The 22,723-nt window shown below is 32.2% G+C and overlaps 2 protein-coding genes across 5 annotated transcripts in view; one reads left to right on the top strand and one right to left on the bottom strand.

The window, feature by feature from the left end:
• Positions 1–8,727: 8,727 nt before the first annotated feature.
• On the top strand, positions 8,728–15,104 carry LOC145321995 (maleylacetoacetate isomerase-like). 4 transcript variants are annotated; one of them, XM_080163721.1, is made up of 9 exons: positions 8,728–8,857; positions 10,102–10,178; positions 10,664–10,714; positions 11,021–11,111; positions 12,407–12,454; positions 13,118–13,153; positions 13,540–13,596; positions 14,214–14,308; positions 14,567–15,104. In XM_080163721.1, exons 1-9 carry the CDS (start codon positions 8,786–8,788, stop codon positions 14,679–14,681), a joined length of 642 nt encoding a protein of 213 aa, XP_080019847.1. In that variant the 5' UTR covers positions 8,728–8,785; the 3' UTR covers positions 14,682–15,104. The 4 variants fall into 4 exon arrangements, with proteins under 4 accessions (XP_080019847.1, XP_080019845.1, XP_080019846.1 ...); XM_080163719.1 differs by lacking the exon at positions 13,118–13,153 and adding an exon at positions 13,191–13,229; XM_080163720.1 differs by lacking the exons at positions 8,728–8,857; positions 13,118–13,153 and adding exons at positions 9,598–9,685; positions 13,191–13,229.
• LOC145322996 (uncharacterized) overlaps positions 15,020–22,723 on the bottom strand; it is a 43,240-nt gene continuing 35,536 nt past the window's right edge. The window contains exons 48-56 of the mRNA XM_080165382.1: positions 22,268–22,330; positions 19,624–19,758; positions 19,153–19,292; positions 18,679–18,763; positions 18,134–18,207; positions 17,277–17,353; positions 16,964–17,070; positions 15,951–16,049; positions 15,020–15,142 (exon numbers count right to left, since the gene is read on the bottom strand). Coding sequence (XP_080021508.1) covers positions 15,071–15,142; positions 15,951–16,049; positions 16,964–17,070; positions 17,277–17,353; positions 18,134–18,207; positions 18,679–18,763; positions 19,153–19,292; positions 19,624–19,758; positions 22,268–22,330 — 852 coding nt within the window. The 3' untranslated portion in view covers positions 15,020–15,070. The remainder of the gene's footprint in view (positions 15,143–15,950; positions 16,050–16,963; positions 17,071–17,276; positions 17,354–18,133; positions 18,208–18,678; positions 18,764–19,152; positions 19,293–19,623; positions 19,759–22,267; positions 22,331–22,723) is intronic.

Raw genomic sequence — 22,723 nt, forward strand, 5'->3', positions numbered from 1 at the left:
TTGGACTATATACATCAAAGATGTGGAAAAATTTAAAAATAGCCAAAAACCTGCAAAAAGGTAGCCTGACCGTCATGGTTGTTTTCTTTAAACAACAGGAAATTTAATTTTGATATGTATAACTGAAAAAATTTTGGAAATTGTACCATAAACACCAAAGATATGGAGAAAAATGTGAAAAATATGAAAAAATAGCCTAAAACCTGCTGAAAGACAGTTTGACCGTCATAGTTGTTTTCTTAAAAGGATAGGAAATTTAATTTTGATATCTATAACTAAAAATTTTGGAAATCGGACCATAAACACCAAAGATATGGAGAAAAATGTGAAAAATACAAAAATAGCCTAAAACCTGCTTAAAGGCAGTCTGACCGTCATAGTTGTTTTCTTTATAGGACTGAAAATTTAATTTAGATACCTATAACTGAAAAAAATTTGTAAATCGCACCATAAACACAGATGATATTGAGAAAAATGTGAAAAATACAAAAATAGCCTAAAACCTGCTAAAAAGCAGTCCTACCGCCAACGATGTTTTATACTTAATTGTGCTCCTTATTGATGGGAATGTTGTCAAAAAATTTCAGCATTCTATCTTTTATAGGAGCTGAGTAAATCCCATTTCCCCCATAGCGTTACGGACTGACGGACGGACTGACGGACTGACGGACGGACTGGCGGACGGACAAAGTGAATTATAGAGTAGCTTCGCTACTAAAAAGCAGGATTCTTTTTAAGGACATTCTTACATTTTTAGGACTTGATTAAACAGTTGCTATGCTTTCTAGATCGTACCTAACTGTTAAAGGATTCATCATCCAAAGTTTAAAATCGATGGGACAATTCTAACGAGCATAAAGTAACGAAAAGAGCTAACAGTGGCGTAAAGACCCTAATATTAGAAAAGCTTCGCTTTTAAAATAGGGATGGCGATAAAATATCTTTTTCATACGTATTAAAGTTTTGAGGGGAAAAATTGAGGAAATTACAATTTGACAGTTTCCATTCCTTTATCATATTACTAGCGGCTACGCCCTTAGAGGCCTCTAGGGGCACTTGAGGAGGAGAGAGTCGAATTTAATAATTCAATTTGTTATTTTAGATTTTAAAAGAAAAAGTAAAAAAAAAATTTGGGGGGGGCGAAAAATTTTTTTTTTTTTTTTGGGGGGGGGTGCCCGGTGCCCCTCCCCTCATTTTTAATTTTAGTTAAAAAAATTTAAATTTTTTTTTTTTTGGGGGGGGGGGGATTTTTCATTTTTGAGGGGGTTGGGGGTGTCCCACCCTCCAAGAAAATAGTTATAAACCTTCCCGAGATCTATGAGAAGCTACCCTGTTAAGGAGAACCCGATCGGATCAGCGGTTAGCGAGATCCTTCGGTAAACATCCTGTTACTTTAGTATAAGGATTAAAACAAAATATTTTATTCTCTACATGGCTGAACATGAAATCCTTATATAAAAGTAACAGGATGTTTGACTGTCCATTGGTATGTAGTGATAGATCTCGATAACCGCTAAACCGATAAAGTTTTCCTTTACAGTGAAGCTTCACATAGGTTCAGGGAGGGTTTTTAACTATTTTGGATGAGGGTACATTCAACCTACAAAGAGAAAATTCGGGACCCTTTCGTAACATCGCCCTATATGGGACGATTCGTCGTATTTTTAAAATGGCTTTTTATAGGTTATTTTAGGTTAGGTTAGGTTATATTGGGTTAGGTGATTGCCCCACAGGGTTAGGTAATTGGCCCGGCAGGGTTAAAGCCCCCCGCGGGGGCTAGAAATAGGAGAAAAGCTACTGTGAAAAATACGAAGCGAAGAATCGTCCCATAAGATGCGATTTTACGAAAAGGACTATACCCGAAAATTCCTTTATAGAAAAATGACCACTCTAAAAATTTTAAATAAATCGGAAATCCAATGTGTTTTACTTTCAGTTTTGGTTAGTTCAGGTATAATAGGTTACAGAATAACCTTGGGGAATAGTGCTTCCCGCAGGTATGCGTCAGACAAAAATTACCCTCCCCCTTTATTTTCATTTTATTTAAAAAGAGGGCTTTTGTGGGGAATCACCTTTATTTTTGTAAAAATCCTAGCACATTTTGGTTGACAAATTGAATAATAAAAAATTCTTATGTTTGTATGTATGATATCAAAATAATGGGTGGACATTCTTTAGAATCAAGGTATTTCTATAGTTCTTCAAAGGCATATGGTCGATAGAAAAATCTGTTTGTCACTACTACTGTAGATTAAATCAATCAAAACTCAATACCTAATGTTTTTAAGACAACAAATAAGATAATGTGTTTATTTAGACTTTAGATACAAGTTTAATTATATCGTGTAGTTGCGTCATGTCATTAATGAGCTAAAAATGCCATCCAAGACTATTGGAAGGAATCTAAATGGAGACATTCAACTTAATGAACCAACCAATCAAGACAAAGTCCAAATTGTGTCAAAAATGATCCATGTGACGTAATAAAATGAGGGAGACGAGAGGAGAAGTGGGAAAGAAACCGTCTAAAAAAGAGTTGGATAATCCCTTATTTTTATCCACATGGTTTTTTTGACACAATTTTAAAACAATTTGGACTTTTTCACCAATCAAAATTCAATAAAAGTTGATAAAAAGAATAATAAAACGTAGTTATAAAACTTGGGACAAGATACTAATTAATAAACAGCCCAGATTGCACGCACAGTTATATTGTATTAATAGAGTAGCTCCGCTACTAGGTATAATTAGTGCAATGATTATTTGCCATAGTTAATATAATGTACATTACGTATGCAAAGGAAGTTATATGTATCTATGTAATCTTACAGGTAGGGATGGTTTAATAGAGGTTAAAGTTATCTCTTCTCAAACTCATAATTTTCTGTTTGCCTTGTTTAATCTTCAGTAACTTAATTATGAAATGTTGGTTAAGTAAGCATATAGAATGAATAAAAATAATAAAAAGTGCCTAAGGAATGTACAAGAGTGACATTATACTTCAGGGATAGACATTTCAATAAGAAGATAATGTACATATTGTACAATATTCACAATACCTTCTTAGACTGACATGTTTCACTACAAGATAATTTTTAAAAACGTAGTAGGCATTTTATGAAAAAGGCATTTTTTGAGATAGGCGTTTTCTGAGATGGGCGTTTTCTGAGATGGGCGTTTTTTGAGATGACCCTACATTTATAGTCTGCTTATTTAGTTATGACACTCTACAAGTCGTTTGTCTTACCGTTTCAGTGCTTCGCTTTTATGGATTTTGTCATCCTTGTTCTCTGCATATTTCTTCTAAAATCTTCACTACCATTGGACGTAATAATTCCATTCAAGGAAATTGTTATCCTTGTTTCTAAGTTTCCTATAAAGGGAGGGGAGATTGGACTGAAAATTACATTAATACCAAGAATATAATAACGGTTTTATCTTATTTGTTGGCTCAAAAACTTTGGGTGCTTTGTTGATTGGTTGGCTCTTATATTAAGTAGTGTTTAAACATTTAAACCAACTATTACAATCAACCGAGGGCATGATTTTGTTTATCATTATTGGGGATGTATATCAATTTATCGTTCATTGTCTTATCCCTTAAGATCCCTGAGTTTTCCCAAGAAATTATTTACAATTTCCCCTGCAAGATCATAAACAAGATATCATGTCAGGGATCTAAAGGATATGACAATGGCCTATAAATCAATGTATAGTATATCCCCAATGATGATACCCAAAAATAACCCCTTTTGTAGATTACGATTAGTGGACGTTTTGACACTTAACTTAATGAACCATCTAATAAAGTCCCTAAAGTTAATAAGCCAACGAATATAAAAACGTTATTATAAAACTTTGGGGACTAGTGTAATAACCAGTCCAATGTCCCCTCCCTCCCTCCCTGAAAACATGTAATAAATAAATGATAAGACAAATGAATTAATCTTATTGACAGAAAAGTAAGACAAATATTATGCGGGTAAGAAATCGTTGCAGGAATCGGCAGCCGCTTTTTATAAAGCAACCTTAAAGGGTTTTCTTTCCCACTTCTCCTCTTCTAATCCCTCATTTTTATGAGGTCAGAATTATTTTTTAAGGAACTTTCTTCGTCTTCGGCAGCCAAACCATTGAATGATTGATTGTGTGTGATAATATTTATATTTTATCATCATGTTTTCATATCACATTAATTTATAATAAAATGTCACATGAAAATCGATATATTATTGCTTGGATGTTTCACCAAATTACATGTACTCTGATAAAGCGATACTCGCAGTTACCTAAAACACGATACCCCCAATCCCCCCTCTATCCCATACCCCCCCCCCCCCTCTGCAAGATAAACCTACTGACCAATAAATGAGTTCCTTATTACTAGCAAGCTAAATTGACGACAAATTTTCCCTTTGTCAATATATCCACGTATAGCCTATATCCAATCACATGAATAAAATAGGTGTCAGGATATTTCATTTAACATCATAATATAATAATAACAAGGATGACAACATCTATAAGTAGCGGAGCATAAATCTTGGATGGTCGAATGAACTAAGTGAATTAAAGAGGAGAATTGTTAATTTGTTCCTTAATTGCTTAAATAAAAGGATACTGTATAAGGTCATACTTAAAATTTTAAGACTTGATTAAAGAGATGCTTCGCTTATAACTTTTTATGTAAATAATTAAGACAAATAAAGAATCAAATAATGATAACAATACTATAGAAATCTAGAATTGTTCTAAATCATTATTTAAAAAATCAGATAAATAGGATAATTAAATATCCAAATTTTGTTTAAAATAAACTTACAGACTTATTAACGATTACAGAGTTGCTACGCTTTCTAAATCTTACAGGAATCATGAAAAGTAAGTAATTAATATGATAATTATAACAGTCCAAATTAGCGACAGAAGCTATCCGCTACGTACAGACGGAAGGACAGACCCAAATCATAGAAAAGCTTCGACTTTAAAAGAGGGACCCTTGTACGCCAATGACTTTTGATTTTGAAATTGAAATGTTCTGCAAACAAATTCTGGATCTATCTAGGCTTTTATATCTACATCAATTATGCAAAATGATCATGTTTACAAGGATAGGACAATAGCTCCGAAATTTAAAAAATGTGACAATTACAAAAAATAGTATGATAATAATACTACCTCCCATATTTTGAATAAACTTAAATAAGTGGTGGGTAGATTTTTGTTTGAATTTTTTTACGTTAGGTTAGGTTATATTGCATAATGGGTACTCCCGCAGAGTTAAACTTGTAGCCCACGTAGGGTTAATTATAGGAAGAAAATACTACCCCTCCTCCATTATTATGAAGGAATTCAAAAATAGGAAAGTGTCAACAGTGCTCAACTGGAAAATAAAAGGAAAGCACCTTCTCCATCATCTTCACAGGTCTTTAATGTATGAATTATATTGGCGGAATTGTGCTGGTATCAATCTCTTTCACCCTGATAAAATTTGAATCAGACATAAACATTGAAATGGTAGAAAGAATTATATAAAAAATGTTTTCAAGAAACAGCAACAAAAATTTGTTAGCCAAATCCCATCAGACATCCAACCCTTTGATTACAATACATTTGTCCGGAATTTCTAACTAAACATAATGATTTAGTTGCGCCTGTTTAAGGTAAAGGCATTCTCTCTAATCTACTTATCTATGTCACACACCTTGGTAGACTTTGTAGCAGTAGGAACCATTTTAAAGTATTTAATTATTGGGCTGGAATTTTACTAGCAACCAGCGGATGCGTTACGTGTTACGCCACAGTCGCGGATAAGTTCCAAAATACATTTACTAATAACAAGTCTCAATTGTATTACCAACGCTATAAAAAAAAATTTAGTTACTTTATTTTTTGCTATTTTAAATATTATCATCCTTTTAAGAGATGTTGGAATGCCTTAAACAAACAATGTATATTGGCTAAATACCAGAGATTATGATGGATACGACTGTGGACAATAAATTTATATACCTCACCAATGATGATAAACTAAATTGCCCTTACCGTAGTTTGAAATTATTGGTTGAAAGGTTTGGACTCAACTAGCTTGGAATCAACAAACTAAAATTTCTGTCCCCAGACTTTATGATCCAGCGAATAAGATAACGCAGTTATAAAACTTTGGGTACCTATAAAATTTAATGTCCCCTTCCTCCCCGAGCCCGAATAATCAAAGACTTTTAATAAAAATCTTTTATTTTAACTTGTAATATAAATTCTTAATATTTTATTTTGAAAAACCATTCTATTTACTAAAGTTAAAGATGTATGTGCGTATTTCTGTATGTAAGATCTCTTAAACGGCTAAACTAACCATTAATCTATTACGTTTATTTAAACATAATTGTAAATACAATAAAAAATAATTTGAATTGAAACTGCAAAACCTGAATTTGCAAAAAAAAATGTAATGATCATTTTTGGGACTGTTAAACTTTCATTTTATAGAAAATTTAGTATTAGCACAGTACAAGATTTCAATAAATTATAACAAGGATAACAACATCTATAAGTAGGGAAGCACCAACAAAAATAGAAATATGTACAATATAATAAAAAAGGGTAAGTGTCTAATAACAATAATAAATTTATTGGTAAAAATCACTAAACTTCTCACTTGAATCTTTATATCATTAAATACATGGAGTAAGGGATTCAATTTAAGAGTTTTTGCTGAAAAGCAATAAAAACCAGATTTATCAAGAAAATTTGACCAACATTGTTGGGGATCATGGTAATATAATTTAGAACAAAATTAGTTCTAAGAAAAAAATCATTTACTTGAAAATTAAATTATCAATACATCACAATGTAGTAAACATTCTGTATTTAATCACTAGAAAAATCTTATTTAGAACTTCGTCAACCCTTCTCATATATTTTAACTGTCACCTAAATTCAAGTGGTTCTTAGATTGTTTAATACATAAATATAACAGTAGACTTTCTATACATGAAATGACATTTTCTTGGAAAAAAATATTTGTTAAAACCAGCCATCAATAACAAACTTTTCTTTCTGCTATATTCAAAACTAACTCAGCTAGTTAGCGGGGCATTGATGCGCTAGTACCTAAAGTCAGTCAGAACTTGCTGAATTCGTGCACATTCCCTTTAGGCCAGTACCCAAAGTCTGAGACTCTTAAAAATTGAATATTCGATCCATTGTCCCCCCCCCCCCTTACTCCCTGATTAAATATCCATATTTTTTAGCATGACTGAACAAAGAACTATGAAGATTACTTACTGGATTCTTATTGGTATCACACTTGGAGTAATGTTCCAGTATCAGTTAGTTACAATTAGAAAACGTATCAACTCTATAACCATTACCATAAATTCCGTAAACTCATTTATTTAGAAAATATTAAATTTTTTGCCATATTACATTTAAGTAATTAAAGGACAGATTAGCAAAGAATTTGTTTTTAGACAAGATGTATTTAGTTTTTTTTTAAATGCGTTATACTTAAGACATTTGTATCATTTACTCAAAAAGATTTAATGTAATGTCACAAAAATTAAAAGTTGTAAGGTTTTTTATATAAAGCTAAATATCTCAGAAAATGCCGAAGATTTTCAGATAAGCTTTATAAATATCCGGGGGTGGTTTTAGGCTATTTTCCCGCCGCCTTAAAAAGTCTACGGGCGGAGCAACTATTTTCTTATATAGTTTAAAATTTTTTTTTTATTGAATCCATTATGATTCGCTACTTTCATCATTCTGATCCTTGTTGATCATTGACAAGAAAATTTATTTTAATGGGTAATTTTTTCAATGAATGCAATTTTCAGTAGAATTTTACATTGCAAAAGCATTTAAAAATTTCTATTGTAGGAGATGTTATTTTCATTTCGGTTAAAATTTACATTGTTTCCCAGAAAAAAATAACTATCTTCATGGCTTATTTAAACTTATTATTAAAAATAAGGAGGTGGGTATTGTGCTCGCAAAGCATATTGTGGGAAATACGCAAAACTCGCTTTTAGATAGCATCTTATACGTCCCAAGTGGTTCAACAACATATATGTATATTTGAATATCTTTAGTTAGTAACATAACAACAATATTACAATCAAGTTTTACTTGATTTTAAAGTTAAACATTAAATGTGAAAATAGTATATCTTCCTAAGTATAGTATTTTTTCGCATTTATAGTATCACTAGCGGCTGCGTATATAGCCCCTGTACGACTACGTATTCAAAAGTGATGGAAGAATAGCCTGAAACCATCCCAAGACTGAAATTTTTTATAAAATAGCCCAAAGACATCCTGGTACCTATATGTGAAGCTGCCCTAAAATTGAGAACTCGATCAGTTTATTGAAGAGTGAGATTTTATCGCCCAAGGTCTTTTTTGAGTGGGGGGAAGTGTTAAATATCTAAATGAGTCGTTTAATTTTTATTATTACTCTGATTATGACGTAAAAAAAATTAGCCAATGAGAGGCCACTATAAATTTTACCATTTTGGTCAATTACAGTGTATATTTTTTTACGTCATAATCAGAGTCAGACACTTTTACTAGGTTTATTTTTTAGGTATGTAAATGAAATGCAGATACTTTTTTATCCCAGGAAGTAAAAATCACCCAACCCCTTGATTTTGATTATTTTTTTGAGTAATCCCAAATCATGGGATATGAAACGTCCTGAATTGAATAGCGCAAAGAGTACAAATATTTTTTGGTGGGTTTTAGAGATTTTGATTGCATTAGATTAATAAGCTATAAACCTTGCAGACAAAATGAGTGATAGGCCAGTCCTGTACAGCTACTGGAGGTCATCCTGCTCCTGGAGGGTTAGAATTGCTTTACAGGTAAAATTACACTAACATGCCCTCACAGACCGACGAAAAGACTGTCCTATCTGTATAAGTATATGAATGAGTGATAGGCCTGTCCTGTACAGCTACTGGAGGTCATCCTGCTCCTGGAGGGTTAGAATTGCTTTACAGGTAAAATTACACTAACATGCCCTCACAGACCGACGAAAAGACTGTCCTATCTGTATAAGTATATGAATGAGTGATAGGCCTGTCCTGTACAGCTACTGGAGGTCATCCTGCTCCTGGAGGGTTAGAATTGCTTTACAGGTAAAATTACACTAACATGCCCTCACAGACCGACGAAAAGACTGTCCTATCTGTATAAGTATATGAATGAGTGATAGGCCTGTCCTGTACAGCTACTGGAGGTCATCCTGCTCCTGGAGGGTTAGAATTGCTTTACAGGTAAAATTACACTAACATGCCCTCACAGACCGACGAAAAGACTGTCCTATCTGTATAAGTATATGAATGAGTGATAGGCCTGTCCTGTACAGCTACTGGAGGTCATCCTGCTCCTGGAGGGTTAGAATTGCTTTACAGGTAAAATTACACTAACATGCCCTCACAGACCGACGAAAAGACTGTCCTATCTGTATAAGTATATGAATGAGTGATAGGCCTGTCCTGTACAGCTACTGGAGGTCATCCTGCTCCTGGAGGGTTAGAATTGCTTTACAGGTAAAATTACACTAACATGCCCTCACAGACCGACGAAAAGACTGTCCTATCTGTATAAGTATATGAATGAGTGATAGGCCTGTCCTGTACAGCTACTGGAGGTCATCCTGCTCCTGGAGGGTTAGAATTGCTTTACAGGTAAGAACTACATTCACAAACCCTCGCAGACGGACAAACAGACGTGGCCAAGTTGAATATTAGCTGCACTAAAATATTATTGATCCTATTCATAACTGATATGTCAATGAAATTATTTATGTCGACTATTTAATAGCCATAGCTCACATAATATCGACAGAAGATGTTTTAATGATCTCATATAATATATATGATAATATAGGGAGTGGTTGTTAGTATTTCCTCTTTGTTTGAGAAGTCAGGTACATTAAGGTTATTGTGTATAGTAGCCCAGCAGGATATGTGAGGGCTCCGAAGTTGTAGGCTATGCTGGGTTAGTGAACAAAATAAGGGTTAGCCCCCCCCCCCCCCCACCCTCATGATTTAAGTGAAAGCACCAGATTTTCTTTTGACAAACAATCATTAATCTTATTTAGCTGGCAGGCATAGAGGTGGATCAGGTGCCTGTTCATCTGGTAAAGGATGGAGGAGAACAATTGAACTCAGAATATAGGTAAGGAGGTGACACTTTCATTTACTTAAGAAATTTACTCTTATTTACTAATACTACAAGGTTTTTTTTGAGGGATGGTTCAATTGAACTCTTCATCCTTGTGTAAAAGTAACAGGATCTCTTTCTGCTTGTGTGTCTGACTGTCGACTGATCCCGTTTAAATCGCCTTTTACAGCTTCCTCTAGGTCCAGGGAGGTTTATAGCTATTTGTGAGAGGGTACCTACACTCTCCCAAGAGATATTTCCCCTGAAAAATATACTCTTCTCCTATTTTTGTTTCTTTCCTTTGAAAACTTATTTTGAGAGTGGAGATTCGACTTTGATTACAACTAAAAGTTTGACCAAATGATTGTTAAAGGCTTTTAGATTAAACATAAATGATCTTTTAGGTCTAGTTATTTTTATGTCTTAAGAAAAAATGTAATTCTTTTAATTTTGTAATAATTGTTATTTCATTTAAATTTTATCCTATTTAATATTTTTAGTGCTAAAAATCCGATGCAACAAGTACCAACATTCGAAGTTCAAGGAACAAGGTATCTCATCATTAAAACAATGATGACAGCATGAAGCTCTTTATAGAGCCTGTTAAAAATGACGTCATGCAATACAAATGACATAAGATACGCCAATACACAGACTTAATTACAAATGGCAGGCCATTATACATTCTAATTGACCTCTGTTAGGCCAGGATGGTACAATTTTTTATAGGCACTGTAAAAAGCATCTGACAACATCTATATAAAATAAGCTTAGAATGCCAGACGTAGAGCGAATATTGATAAAAATATTTTATTGTTACTGCGCTATTATGATGTTTATTGTCCCTGTATATTTAGAATAACCCAATCGATGGCAATAATGGAGTACATCAATGATATAAAGCCAGAAGCTAATCTCCTACCTAAGAATCCTCTCACCAAAGCAAAGGTAAGGTTGCAATATATGCAGGGAAATAAAGGGATAAGACAATGGCCGATAAATTGATTTACATCCCCAAAGAATATACACAAATTTTGCTCTTCAGTAGATTAAAATTAGTGGTTGAACACTCAGCTTAATGATCCAACCAATCAATGTCCCCAAAGTTGTTAAACAACGAATAAGAAAACTTTATTATAAAACTTTGGGGACTAGTGTAATAAACAGCCCATTGTCCCCTCTCTCTCTGATTATACATAAATATATAAATGCAGATAATTTATGCTCAATAACCAAAGAAAATCTATCAATTTTAAAGTTGAAAATTGATGATTCCAATAACAGTTTTAGGTACAATTAAGGAAGCGTAGCAACTTTATAATCAGTCAATATATAGTATATTTTAAACATAATGATGTTTACCTTTTTGATATAATTATGTCATGTACTCTGTACTTGTTAATGTCCGTTTGTTTGGCCATCTCTGTTTGTTAAGTGTTGCTTTAATGAATGTTGTCATCATTGTTTATTTATTATTTTATATAAAACTAGCGGCTACGCCCCTAGAAGCCTCTAGGGATACTTAAGGTAGTAGGGGGAATAGTCGACCTCATCCCATTTTTAAATTTGAGTTTCAAAAGAGTAACAAAAATATTTTTTGGGGGAGGGGGGTGAAGACACCCTCACTAAAAATAGTTTAAAACCTTCCCAGGATCTTTAAGAAGTTCGCTGTAAAGGAGAACAATATCGGTTTAGCGGTTATCGAGATCCTTTGGGACAGATAAAAGGGTATCCAATAGTGTAGTGGTTAGCGCACTAACCTGTGGTTGAGAGAAACCGAATTCGAGTCCCCACATAGACTTTGTACTTGGTTGGCAAATGTTGTCGCAATTTGTCAGATTATGATCACGCAACCTTCCCTGAGATGCCCTTAGGTTGTATGGATGGAGATTTCTAGAAAGATAGGATTCTACCAATCAAGCAACTTTAACCATGCTTCCCTCGTCCATACTCCTCGAATGAGAGTGCCATTAATTAAGGTGGCTTAATATGGAAAACCTGCTAAAACTCCAGGCCAGGGTGATGTAATAATTGAGTAGCTTCCACGAGAATTGCGGGTCAGCTTGTAATGTAACATAGAATACAATCAGCTGTGCGCGAAGCTTACCAATCTAAGATTGTCCAAATGATTCTCACTTCCAGTCTCCGTGTGCATCTGAGTCCTAACTTCAGAGATTCAGGGCTACAACAACAACACAGATAAAAAACGCTTACTACTTTATATAATAGGATGATTTGTTAAGGTTCGAATGGTGTGTGAGATAATCAACTCTGGAATTCAACCGATACAGGTTGACTTTTTACAAATAATTTATATTTTTAATGTAATAATTAAAAGATAGATTAAATTTGTAGAAAACTTTATAAAATAATATAAAAAAAGCTTTTTTTTCGACCCCTAATGGTTTCACACTTCCTTGGTGAATCCTTGTGCACGCCACTGAATATGACAATGGTCGACAAATAAAATACCCCCTAAAAATGTATCCCTTTTGTAGATTATAATTGTTGGTTGAAAAGATTGGACATGGACATTGCTAGTTTAAACCAACAATTAAATATCTAAAGTATTCATAGTTTTTAAGGAAATAAATGAGAGCTTTTATTAAACTTTGGGTACCTGTCAAGTATTTTTTACAGTTTAATGTCTCTACCCTCCCTGACAAACCGAACAAAGTAGAAAGATATTTCTAGTATGGCTTCGAAACCGATTAATATTCACTAGATTAGAACAGCTGTTCTCAGTCATACTCAAAAATCATATATAGCATTTTATTACATACAATTTTCTGTAAATACTGAAATAAAAATCATGAAATTAATACCGCGGAAACCTGTCTATAAAACGATTCGATAAATAACTATTAATAAACATTAGAAATACCAGATAAATTGTTAAGTCTTTCTAACATAATTATATCCTTTTGAATAATGCGCTTTATGATAATTTCTAGAATTTGTGCGTGATGAAGGTTTATAGTCAGTTCCAGGTAAGATTTTACAATTAACAAGAACAATTTTGTTTAGAGTCAATCAAGTGTTGTTAAAATGAGCAGCTACTTTCAGGTTAAATTATTTGCCAAAAACTGAAATTGGTTATGTTACTTGAGTTCTTTAAAAGGACAAAAGCAATTTTAATTTTAAAAATAAAAAAGTTCACAAAATATTTTAAAAGTTTCACATTAGTGGGGCATATCTGAAAAAGTCTAAAATATTAATATTATTCACATTTTTAAAAAGATATCTTCGATGACGACTTTTGGTTCAGTGTAAATTGTATTTTTTTCATTTCACATTATTGTAGGTTAAAAATGTCATTTTAGACCATGTATTTAGCTTGAAAAGGCCTTTTTTGTAATATTTTCTTATTATTTAGGAAGGTAGAATGGCATGGTCCAAATATTGGATTGACAAAGGATTTGTAGCTCTTGAGGTGAGCTTTGAATTTTTACACAGTGCAAAATTATTCGCAATTTAGGTGCGTCTCTACTTAGTGCCTGTTGAGCAATGAAAACCCCAATATAACTTAACCTTAAACAAACAAACTATAAACTAACCTTCCCTCCCTGCAATTTTTTAAATTTTATTTTAAAAATAGGGGGGTGTTTATTCAGTGCTCAACAGGGACTTTCAAGGAAGATAACACAATTTGTCAAACTATTATCACGAAACCTTCTTAACAGTGGTCTAACAAGATTCAGAAGTAATCTCTTAGCTAGGTGTCAGTGATGAAGCGACTATTGCTAATTTCATTTATCCTATAAATTTCTAGAAGAAACCTCTTGAAGATATGGTGTTTGTAAAGAAGTGTAGTTTGCTCATTTTATTTATTCTAGAAAGTTCTAGAAGAAACCTCTAGAACAAGATAGTAAAGAGACTCTTACTGATTTTATTTTTTCTAGAAAGGTCAAGCAAAACCCACTGGAACAAGATGTATTAGTGATGAAGTGGCCCTTGATAATCTTATTTATTCTAGAAAGTTCTAGCAGAAACCTCTGGAGCAAGATGTGTTGGTGTTGAAGTTACTCTTGCTGATTTTATTTATTCTAGAAAGTTCTAGCAGAAACCTCTGGAACAAGATGTGTTGGTGATGAAGTGACTCTTGCCGATTGTTGCCTTGTTCCACAAGTTTATAATGCTAAAAGGTTCATTAACAATTTTTACCCAATAAAGAATGATTACATTAAGTAGTGGCTAAGCTTATTCCCTTTTAAAGCAAATAAAAAACAATATAACGAGCGTTAACAACTGATGCTTTTAATTCAAAAGTCATCAATTTACTTTGTAGATGTTAAAAAACGAGTAGATATAGATCCAAAAAAGGGATTAAACTTATGATGTTTTTTCTCAAAACTTTTCATTTGACCTCACCTTTCTAAATGAACAAGTTTTAATCCTTTTAGGTTTTCTGTTGACATGTCAAAGTTTCCCATCATCTCCAGAATCCATGACAGCTTAGAACATCTGGAACAGTTTAAAGCTGCCCATCCCTCACAGCAACCAGACTGCCCTGAGTAACAGCTTGAAAAGTACACAGCTAACAGCTTAAACAATAATAGCTCAAGAAAGATGACAAAATTCTAGAATTAAACTTCTAAATCAAGCTTACTATTATTTTTTTTTAAATCTAAAATTATGCATTGAAAATCACTTACTTTGTTTATTATTGTAACATTATTAATGTTTTTGGATGTGTGCATCTATATTAAAAAGAACAGTATTAATTAAAAATACAATTTATTATGTATCTAAAGGACCATTTAATGTTATAAAGTTAAATAAATATATTATTGTTTATATAGATTTATCCAGGGCAGGAAAGGACAATAGAGTTAGATTGATTTTTAAAAATGAAATTAGAGATAATTATATCATAATCCATTGTCCTTTCCCTGTATCCCTGTAATTTATCCTTCATAAATATAATCCTTGTGTCCATAATTCTGCATTTGTTTGATTTCATAGTCTCTATTGCACACCTGAAAACACAAATTAGTTATTAACAATTTTTTTTTGTAAAACTAATACTTTCATATTCACAACAAAAATTTGAAATAATTCCAATAAATCACATAAAAAGTTCAGTAATGGTATATAGTCTGTAAGTATAGCATATGTATGGTTTTATTTAATTCCAGGTGTAAAGGTTTCATGTGTAGTACAAGGCATACTTTACTAGATCAGATTTAGTACTCCCGCAACCTCCTCCTGAAAATTACATTGCATAGTAGAGAATCATATCTAGTGACTAACATAATAGAATATTATGTATAGTACGATACACTCACCTGATATAATAGACTATCTTGTCTAGTACAAGACACTTACCTGATAAAGTAGACTGTCATGTCTAGTAAAAGACGTTCACCTGACATGCCCAGTACCAGTAACCCCTCTGACATAGTTGATTTTCATGTCTAGACACTTATAAAGCTTAGCAGACAATCATGTCCAGCACAATTTACTCAACTAACAAAATATACTATCATTCATAGTACAAGACACTTACCTGACATAGTAGACTATAATATTTACTATATGACACTCACCTGGCATAGTAGACTGTCATGAATAGTACAAGACACCCACCTGACATAGTATACTATTATGTCTAGTACAAGACACTTACCTCTACATAGTACATATCAAGTACTTGACACTTACTTGACAATGACAGAGTACACTATTTGCCTAGTACCAATAACTCTTCTTACATAGTAGACTATCATGTCTAGTAGAAGCCACTTACTTGATATATTAGGCAATCATGTTTTATAATATACTCACCTGACATAGTAGACTATCATGTCTAGTACCCAGTAGACATGCTATGATGATTAGAAGGAGAATAATGCCGCATGGTACTGTTACCTTCCAGAACAAACCCTTAAAATTTAGAATTGTGATTAGTTTTTTTTTAAAACAAATAGATAGAGAGAATAAAGTTATCCAAGACCTCACAAAGCTGAATTTTAGAATAAAATATTTAAAGTTCCATAACGCAATTGAAAGTATGCTATTCTGTATTTGCTTAGGTTTGGTGTTTATATTTTGGGGCTTAGTTACTAAACAATTTATATTTATATATTACCACTAGAGTTGGGCTCGATATAATTATCTCGCTATTGGCTAGGTTTATTCAATGTTTTATATACTTTCTTTTGGTTATCTGAATTCTGACTATTAACCCTATTCTTCCATTATCTTCTCCCTGACGATTTCTTTCTTTAAACTATTCTAGGATCATAATATTTTTTATTTAAAATTATTGTCCTGAATGGGTTAAAATGTTTAGTTAACTGTTAAATTCTAGTTCAATATCTGACCACATTACGCACATATCGCTAGTATCAAATTATTTAAAAACTAAGTTTTCTTTTATTTACTATTTTATAAATTTAAATTTTCTGTTTTATGGATAGAAATTTAATACTTCAATATAATTCAAATAGCAACATGAAATATGAAATTAATTTATTTTTCATACGGTAAAATAATGGGTCTTATCGTTCTGGTCAATGAGAGTTTATTACAGATTATTGGAGCACTATGAGTTTTAAACATTTATTGCTTGGTAAACTTGAGCTCATATATACACATTTATTTCCTATATAGATCTGTCATGGATTTTGATGCAATAAAATAGGCTGTTTTGTAAATGTTAAAAATTGGAAGATTTCATTAAACAAACGCTCCCGCAAATATAAGTATTAAATAAAATTTAAAGAGAGAGTTGTTGCTTTTATGATTTTTTTTACATTATGGGTATTTTTATCCTTGTTGAATACAAATTAATTTACCTCAACTTCTCCTTGTGACTGCATAAACATAAAATCCTTGAGAACCATAAATTTGTCCAGCTCTTCATCTGTTTCCTCCAGTGACATTTGGACACCAAACACAATTGCTAAAGTAAAGATAATTATTGAACTATATTGTAAGAAAATTCATTCTTATTACTAATTCAAAGAAGCAGAAAAGAACCAAAGATTAGCATGAAACCATCTTAAGACATTAATATAAAATTAAAATAAAATGGGGCCGTGAAGAATCCCTTAAAAGGAAAACTCAGTAGGTTAAGAAGACTAAAAAAATAATTTATAAAATCCTTACGTGGTTTAGCAGTTGTAGTCTTGATATCACACTCTGGCCAGGTATTATTTGCTGGTACTGCATAAACACCATCATATCTAAATATATAGTTGTAGTCTTGATATCACACTCAGGCCAGGTATTATTTGCTGGCACTCTATCATATCTACATCATAAAAAGGAAATATATGTCCATAACCTAATGATTTAAAATGGAATGTTTCTTAGTAGAAAAAAATGTTAGAACCAGACAAAGTAATTCTCTGCAATTCTAATTTTATTGTCTACTTTTCTATGTATTGGTAGCATTATGTGCGCCTGTCCCAAAAGTCTTTAAAATTAGTCAAAATAAGAAAAGTTGCATTAGTTCCAGTACCGAAAATCCAAGACAGCAAAATTTGAATTTTAGTTCCTTTGTCCTATCCCTATATCCCTGATTATAACATTTTCTTATTTATTGGCTTAAAAAATGTTGGCACTTTTAATCAATTTGATTGGTTCTTTTATTAACTAGTGGTGTCAAGACATTTCAAACATTATTTTTCTTCTATTGATTTGGAAGTGATTTTGTTTACCATCATTAGATATTTACATCAATTTATCGTCCATTGTCATATCCCCAAAGATCTCTGCTGTTACTGACATTAAGGGTTTAAAACAAGCAATTTGAAGCCTGCTTGTCTGCAACCCCAAATATGAAAATCAGTTATAATTGAATAGAAACTCCATAAACCCTCTTGTTAAAAATACATTGTGGTTGTTTTAGGCAGAAATCAAAGAACAAGTAGGAATGTTAAGTCATATTTATTATTTTTTATTTTTTTGGATGTTATAGATCTTGTTTTGGAATGATATATCTGCATATTTATTGACATTACCTGCATCTAAATGTTACTTCGTTTGAATCTCCCTCTTCCACACCCAGTGTAGTGTTAATGCACACAAAATATATCTAAACATTGCAATATATAATTTTAGAGGACAGATTAAGAAAGCTATGAAATAAATCAATAAAATTTGCAAAGATAATACATTGCTGCTTCATAAAAATAAGTAATAGAAATCTTAATATTTTTTGACCAATTAAAGTGAACATTTTTCCCTAAGCAATACATTTGAAGTTTCTCTAAACCAATAAGCATCCACTATGTAATTGAATTTGTCCATCGGACACTCAGTAATGCTATGGCAAATAAAAAAAACAAATTTCTGTATGAAAAATTGTTTCTTTTTCGCTGCTTTTTTAATTAAGCAGCAAATTTTTTTCGAAATTTTTATGTTATCATCATTTTTAAATTTTTAAGGTTCTAATACTTGAATAATAAGATCGTTCCAGTAATGTAAAAAAAGATTCTTCTCATCCCTATTACGACATCCGTTTTGAAATCTTAAGCATAAAATATCTATTCCTGTAAAATATCACCTTGTCTCCCTCCCAGTATTCTTCATCAGGATCTGTCTTGTTCAGGTTTAATGTCAGACCTGTGTAGTCATTGGGCTCAAGCTGCCTAAAATTAGAAAAGTTTCTATTAGAGTTGTTTCAATGGGAACGGTTATTGGACTGTAAATTACCCAATGTTTTATAACAATCTTATTCGTTGCTTCAAAAAACTTTGGGTACTTTATTGAATTTTGACTTCCAAACTTTTTTTAAAAAAATTTCAAACTATAACTTATCTACATCATTCCAACCTGCAATTTTCTTTAGAATATTACCTAATATTGAAGAAGCAGGGGAATGCCTTGCTAATAATCAGGGACTTCAAGACAAAGGTCGTGCAACTAACAGGATGATAACTTAGGTTCTTATTCATAGCTAAAGTTATCGTTAGTTACGATCCTAAAAATTAGTGTTTAGGGTGTTTCCGTCCTCTAGGTTTTATATAAATATTTATACCTGTAACCGACATCTGGATGCGTGGCTTTCAGGAAAGGTAGGGAAGGATCTAGAAGGAATATTCTCTGCAGTGGCAACACATCATCCTTCATAGTTGTCTCGTTCCACAGCCTCTTAGGGGCTGGACAGTAGGGGCGACACTAAATATAATCAATATATTATCATATTACTTGGATGTTTTATGTACTCTGATAAGTAATAATTGCACTAGATAAAATAACATACCTCCCCATCCACCCCATCCCCTCTCCTCCCATTGGATGATCGAACTGACCAATAAATGAGGTCAATATTATCAAGCTAAATTCACGACAAAAATTTCCCCTTTCACAATATCAACATGTTATATGTTCATTTTCCATATATCTTGTAAAAAAATTAATCTTTAGGGAAAAATTTAGTATAAGGATCAAACCAAAATTAAACAATAATACTTATGATATAGATGATCTAAAATTTAATAAAAATTACCCTTGGGAAATTCTGTGCAGGGATATCAAACTTGAGATTAGGTAGACATTTGACCGTCAGCAGCTGATCCTTTGGATTGTTGTCCCATTCATCTCTGCTTATCTTCTGGTTAGGCTCAGAACATTTTATATTCACCTTAATTAAAATTATTTACATTAAAATGGTAATTATCTTCCGAAGCTACATATGTTTCTACTGCTCCTTTGTCAGGTGTGCAATGTTGATATTAAGACTAGGATAAAGCCATGGCCCAGACTCCAGTCAAATGACGTGCAATTAAAGGGTTGGTTGTCCGTAGGACGCATGGGCGCGCCTGGTATGCATGCAAGAATGAGATTAGCAAGTTTTGTCCCTAATTAAGACCTAATAATGTATGCTTTCCCCTAAAGGTTATTAAACCTTGCAGCGAAGCCAGGTATAAGGTATAACCAAGAAGCAAAATAATTAAAAAAATAGTTATTAAAGTTAAATCCCCCCATACAGCTGAAATCATTAGTTGAACAGTTTGAACAAACTAACTTGATATTATTCTATACCTATATGAGCGACAACTTTTTCAATTTTTTACCTTATGAAATATTTTTGACTGATTTTTTATAAAATGGCATGCTATATTGCATCAAGATCCATGACAGATCTATATAGGAAATAAACGTCTATAAATGAGCTCGAGTCTTCCAATAGTAGAGGATTTAATACTTATAGTGCTCCAATAATCCTCATAAAACTCTCATTGACCAAAGCGATAAGGCCTTTATTCTATTTGTTTATGGAATGAATTAAGTTTTTCACTTCATGTTGATATTTGAATTACATTGAAGTATTTAATCTTAATTTAATAAACAAAAAATATACATTCATAATATAGTAAATGTAAGAAAACTCTGTTTTAAAAGAATTCGATTGTGGCGACACTTCCTTTGTGTTCAAATATTTCAACTAAAATGTTAATCAAATTAACCCTTTGGTGATGGTAATGTGAAAAAAATATAATTGAAAAAAATCTTTTTAAAATCAATTAGATTATTAAATATTTACTTCTTTCTTTTAGAAAGTAATGGCGGGGGAGGAAAATTGAAATAGATAAATAGATATGTACTTATAGAAAACTAGCCAATAGCAAGATAGTTTAATCGAGCCAACTCTAGTATCCTTATAATAAAGTAACAGGATGTGTGTTTGTCTGTGTGTGTGTTTGTATGTTTGTACCGAAGGATCTCGCTAACCGCTGAACCGATCGGGTTCTCCTTTACAGGGTAGCTTCTCATAGGTCCCGGGAAGGTTTATAACTATTTCCCCCAACCCCCCAAAAAAATGAAAAGAAAAAAAATTTGAACTTTTTTAACTAAAAATAAAAATGAAGGGGGGGACACCCCCCCCAAGAAAAAAAAAAAATTTCGCCCCCCAAAATTTTTTTACTTTTTCTTTTAAAATCTAAAATAAGAAATTTAATTATTAAATTCGACTCTCTCCTCAAGTCCCCCTAGAGGCCTCTAGGGGCGTAGCCGCTAGTAATAAAAAAGTAACAAAAGTAAACGCGTGAGATAACCATTTACAAAACTTTGGGTACCAATGTAATTTGCCATAATTTCTAGTTTTGCCATAAATTTGAAATAGAAATAGGAGAGAAGAACTATAGTGTGAACCCTTTTTCGTAAATCTGACGAAGGAACTTTTCCAGCTGACAAAAAACTTTAAAATTTTTTGAGTATATAATTTCTAGAATGCTAACTTTATATTAAGGAATTCAACAATTCATAGCTAACTTATTAAAGGATTTGTAATATGCTTTACACTATACTAGAAAATAAATTTTAACACGATATAATTTTTGTGAGAAAAGCTTTATCTTAAGAAATTCGACTATTTACAGCTGACTCTTTATATGAACAAAATGAAAAAAATATGCCCTTTCCTTTTACCCATATGTGTACAGTGTATACACAGTACTATGCTAGGTCCTGTTGAAAACGTAACGAATGTACTGTTGTATTGCTATTTGTTGTTATTTTATTTTTATATAATTTATTTCGAGGTAAACATGAAACAAACTATGAATTTATGTATTTTAAATGTTTATAATAGATACGAATTACGAATTAAAGATTATAAATCATGTACATTTGAAGTCCGAGATATTATTTTTTTGTTTGAATAGAAACTCAAGAAAAAAATATGATTTTATTAACTTAAATTCATAGAGGGATTTTTATTATTTTACAACGATTGTAATAGATGAAGCATATTTATTATTAATGCACAGATAAAACATAGATGTGAAACAACAATATGAAGGCAGTACTTCATGTGATGGACTTGATTCGAGTAAAAGTTGAAAGAACAGCTCTAATTAACTCTAATGAAAAAACTAGAAAACTTCAGCTTAATTCAACCAATGAGATTTTATGTATGCTCCGATGCTATTCATTTATTGGCTCAATCAGGCATTACCTCTCTTTCTTAGTACCTTTATTAAATTTGATAACTACTGCTGCCATGGTACTCAAAATTTTAGGATAGGAATAGAGAATGCTTTTGCTAATAAACAAAATTGTATTCCATAACAAATCATTTAAAACAAAGGATTGGCTGTTTGTGCTGCTAAAATGTGTCAATGGACCAACAATGTTCCTTTAAATTTTACCTCTCCACCAACTGGAACCATGTATTCTTCAACCAGGTCAAGATTCTCTCGGGATCTGGGTACCTAAAAATATTTAAGGATTTATTTTGACGTTAATAGGAAGGTGGGTTAGTTTTGTGGTGCTGCCACTTTTACCACTAGCAGAAATACAACCACTGTGTTTTTGACAAATAGTGGGTGTGTTTTTGTCATTTGTATAAAATATTATGGATAAATAAGTATAGATTTAATAGATGTATTTTGTCAATAAGTAGGTGTATAATTGACGAATCATAAATTAAATGGATGTATTTTTTTCAATATGTAGGTGTATAATTGACAGCTAAACTGTAAATATGACAGTACAATAACTATATTTTTGTCATACCCCCTAAAAATGCAGGTGTGAATTTGACAGTGGAACTGTGTTTATGACATCAAATCACTGTGTTTATGACAGTATTATCACTGTATTTT

The sequence above is a fragment of the Acartia tonsa genome, chromosome 6, assembly GCF_053477335.1.
Source record: "Acartia tonsa isolate MP-2025a chromosome 6, ASM5347733v1, whole genome shotgun sequence".
Classification (NCBI taxonomy): Eukaryota; Metazoa; Arthropoda; class Copepoda; order Calanoida; family Acartiidae; genus Acartia; species Acartia tonsa.

What these genes read in the sequence shown, in the direction of transcription:
- LOC145321995 (XM_080163719.1), top strand. Translation starts at nt 8,786, where the DNA reads ATGAGTGATAGGCCAGTCCTGTACAGCTACTGGAGGTCATCCTGCTCC. An exon ending in ATCCTCTCACCAAAGCAAAG is followed by an intron (nt 11,112 to 12,406) that starts GTAAGGTTGCAA and finishes TGATTTGTTAAG; the next exon opens with GTTCGAATGGTGTGTGAGAT. An exon ending in AAGGATTTGTAGCTCTTGAG is followed by an intron (nt 13,597 to 14,213) that starts GTGAGCTTTGAA and finishes TATTTATTCTAG; the next exon opens with AAAGTTCTAGCAGAAACCTC.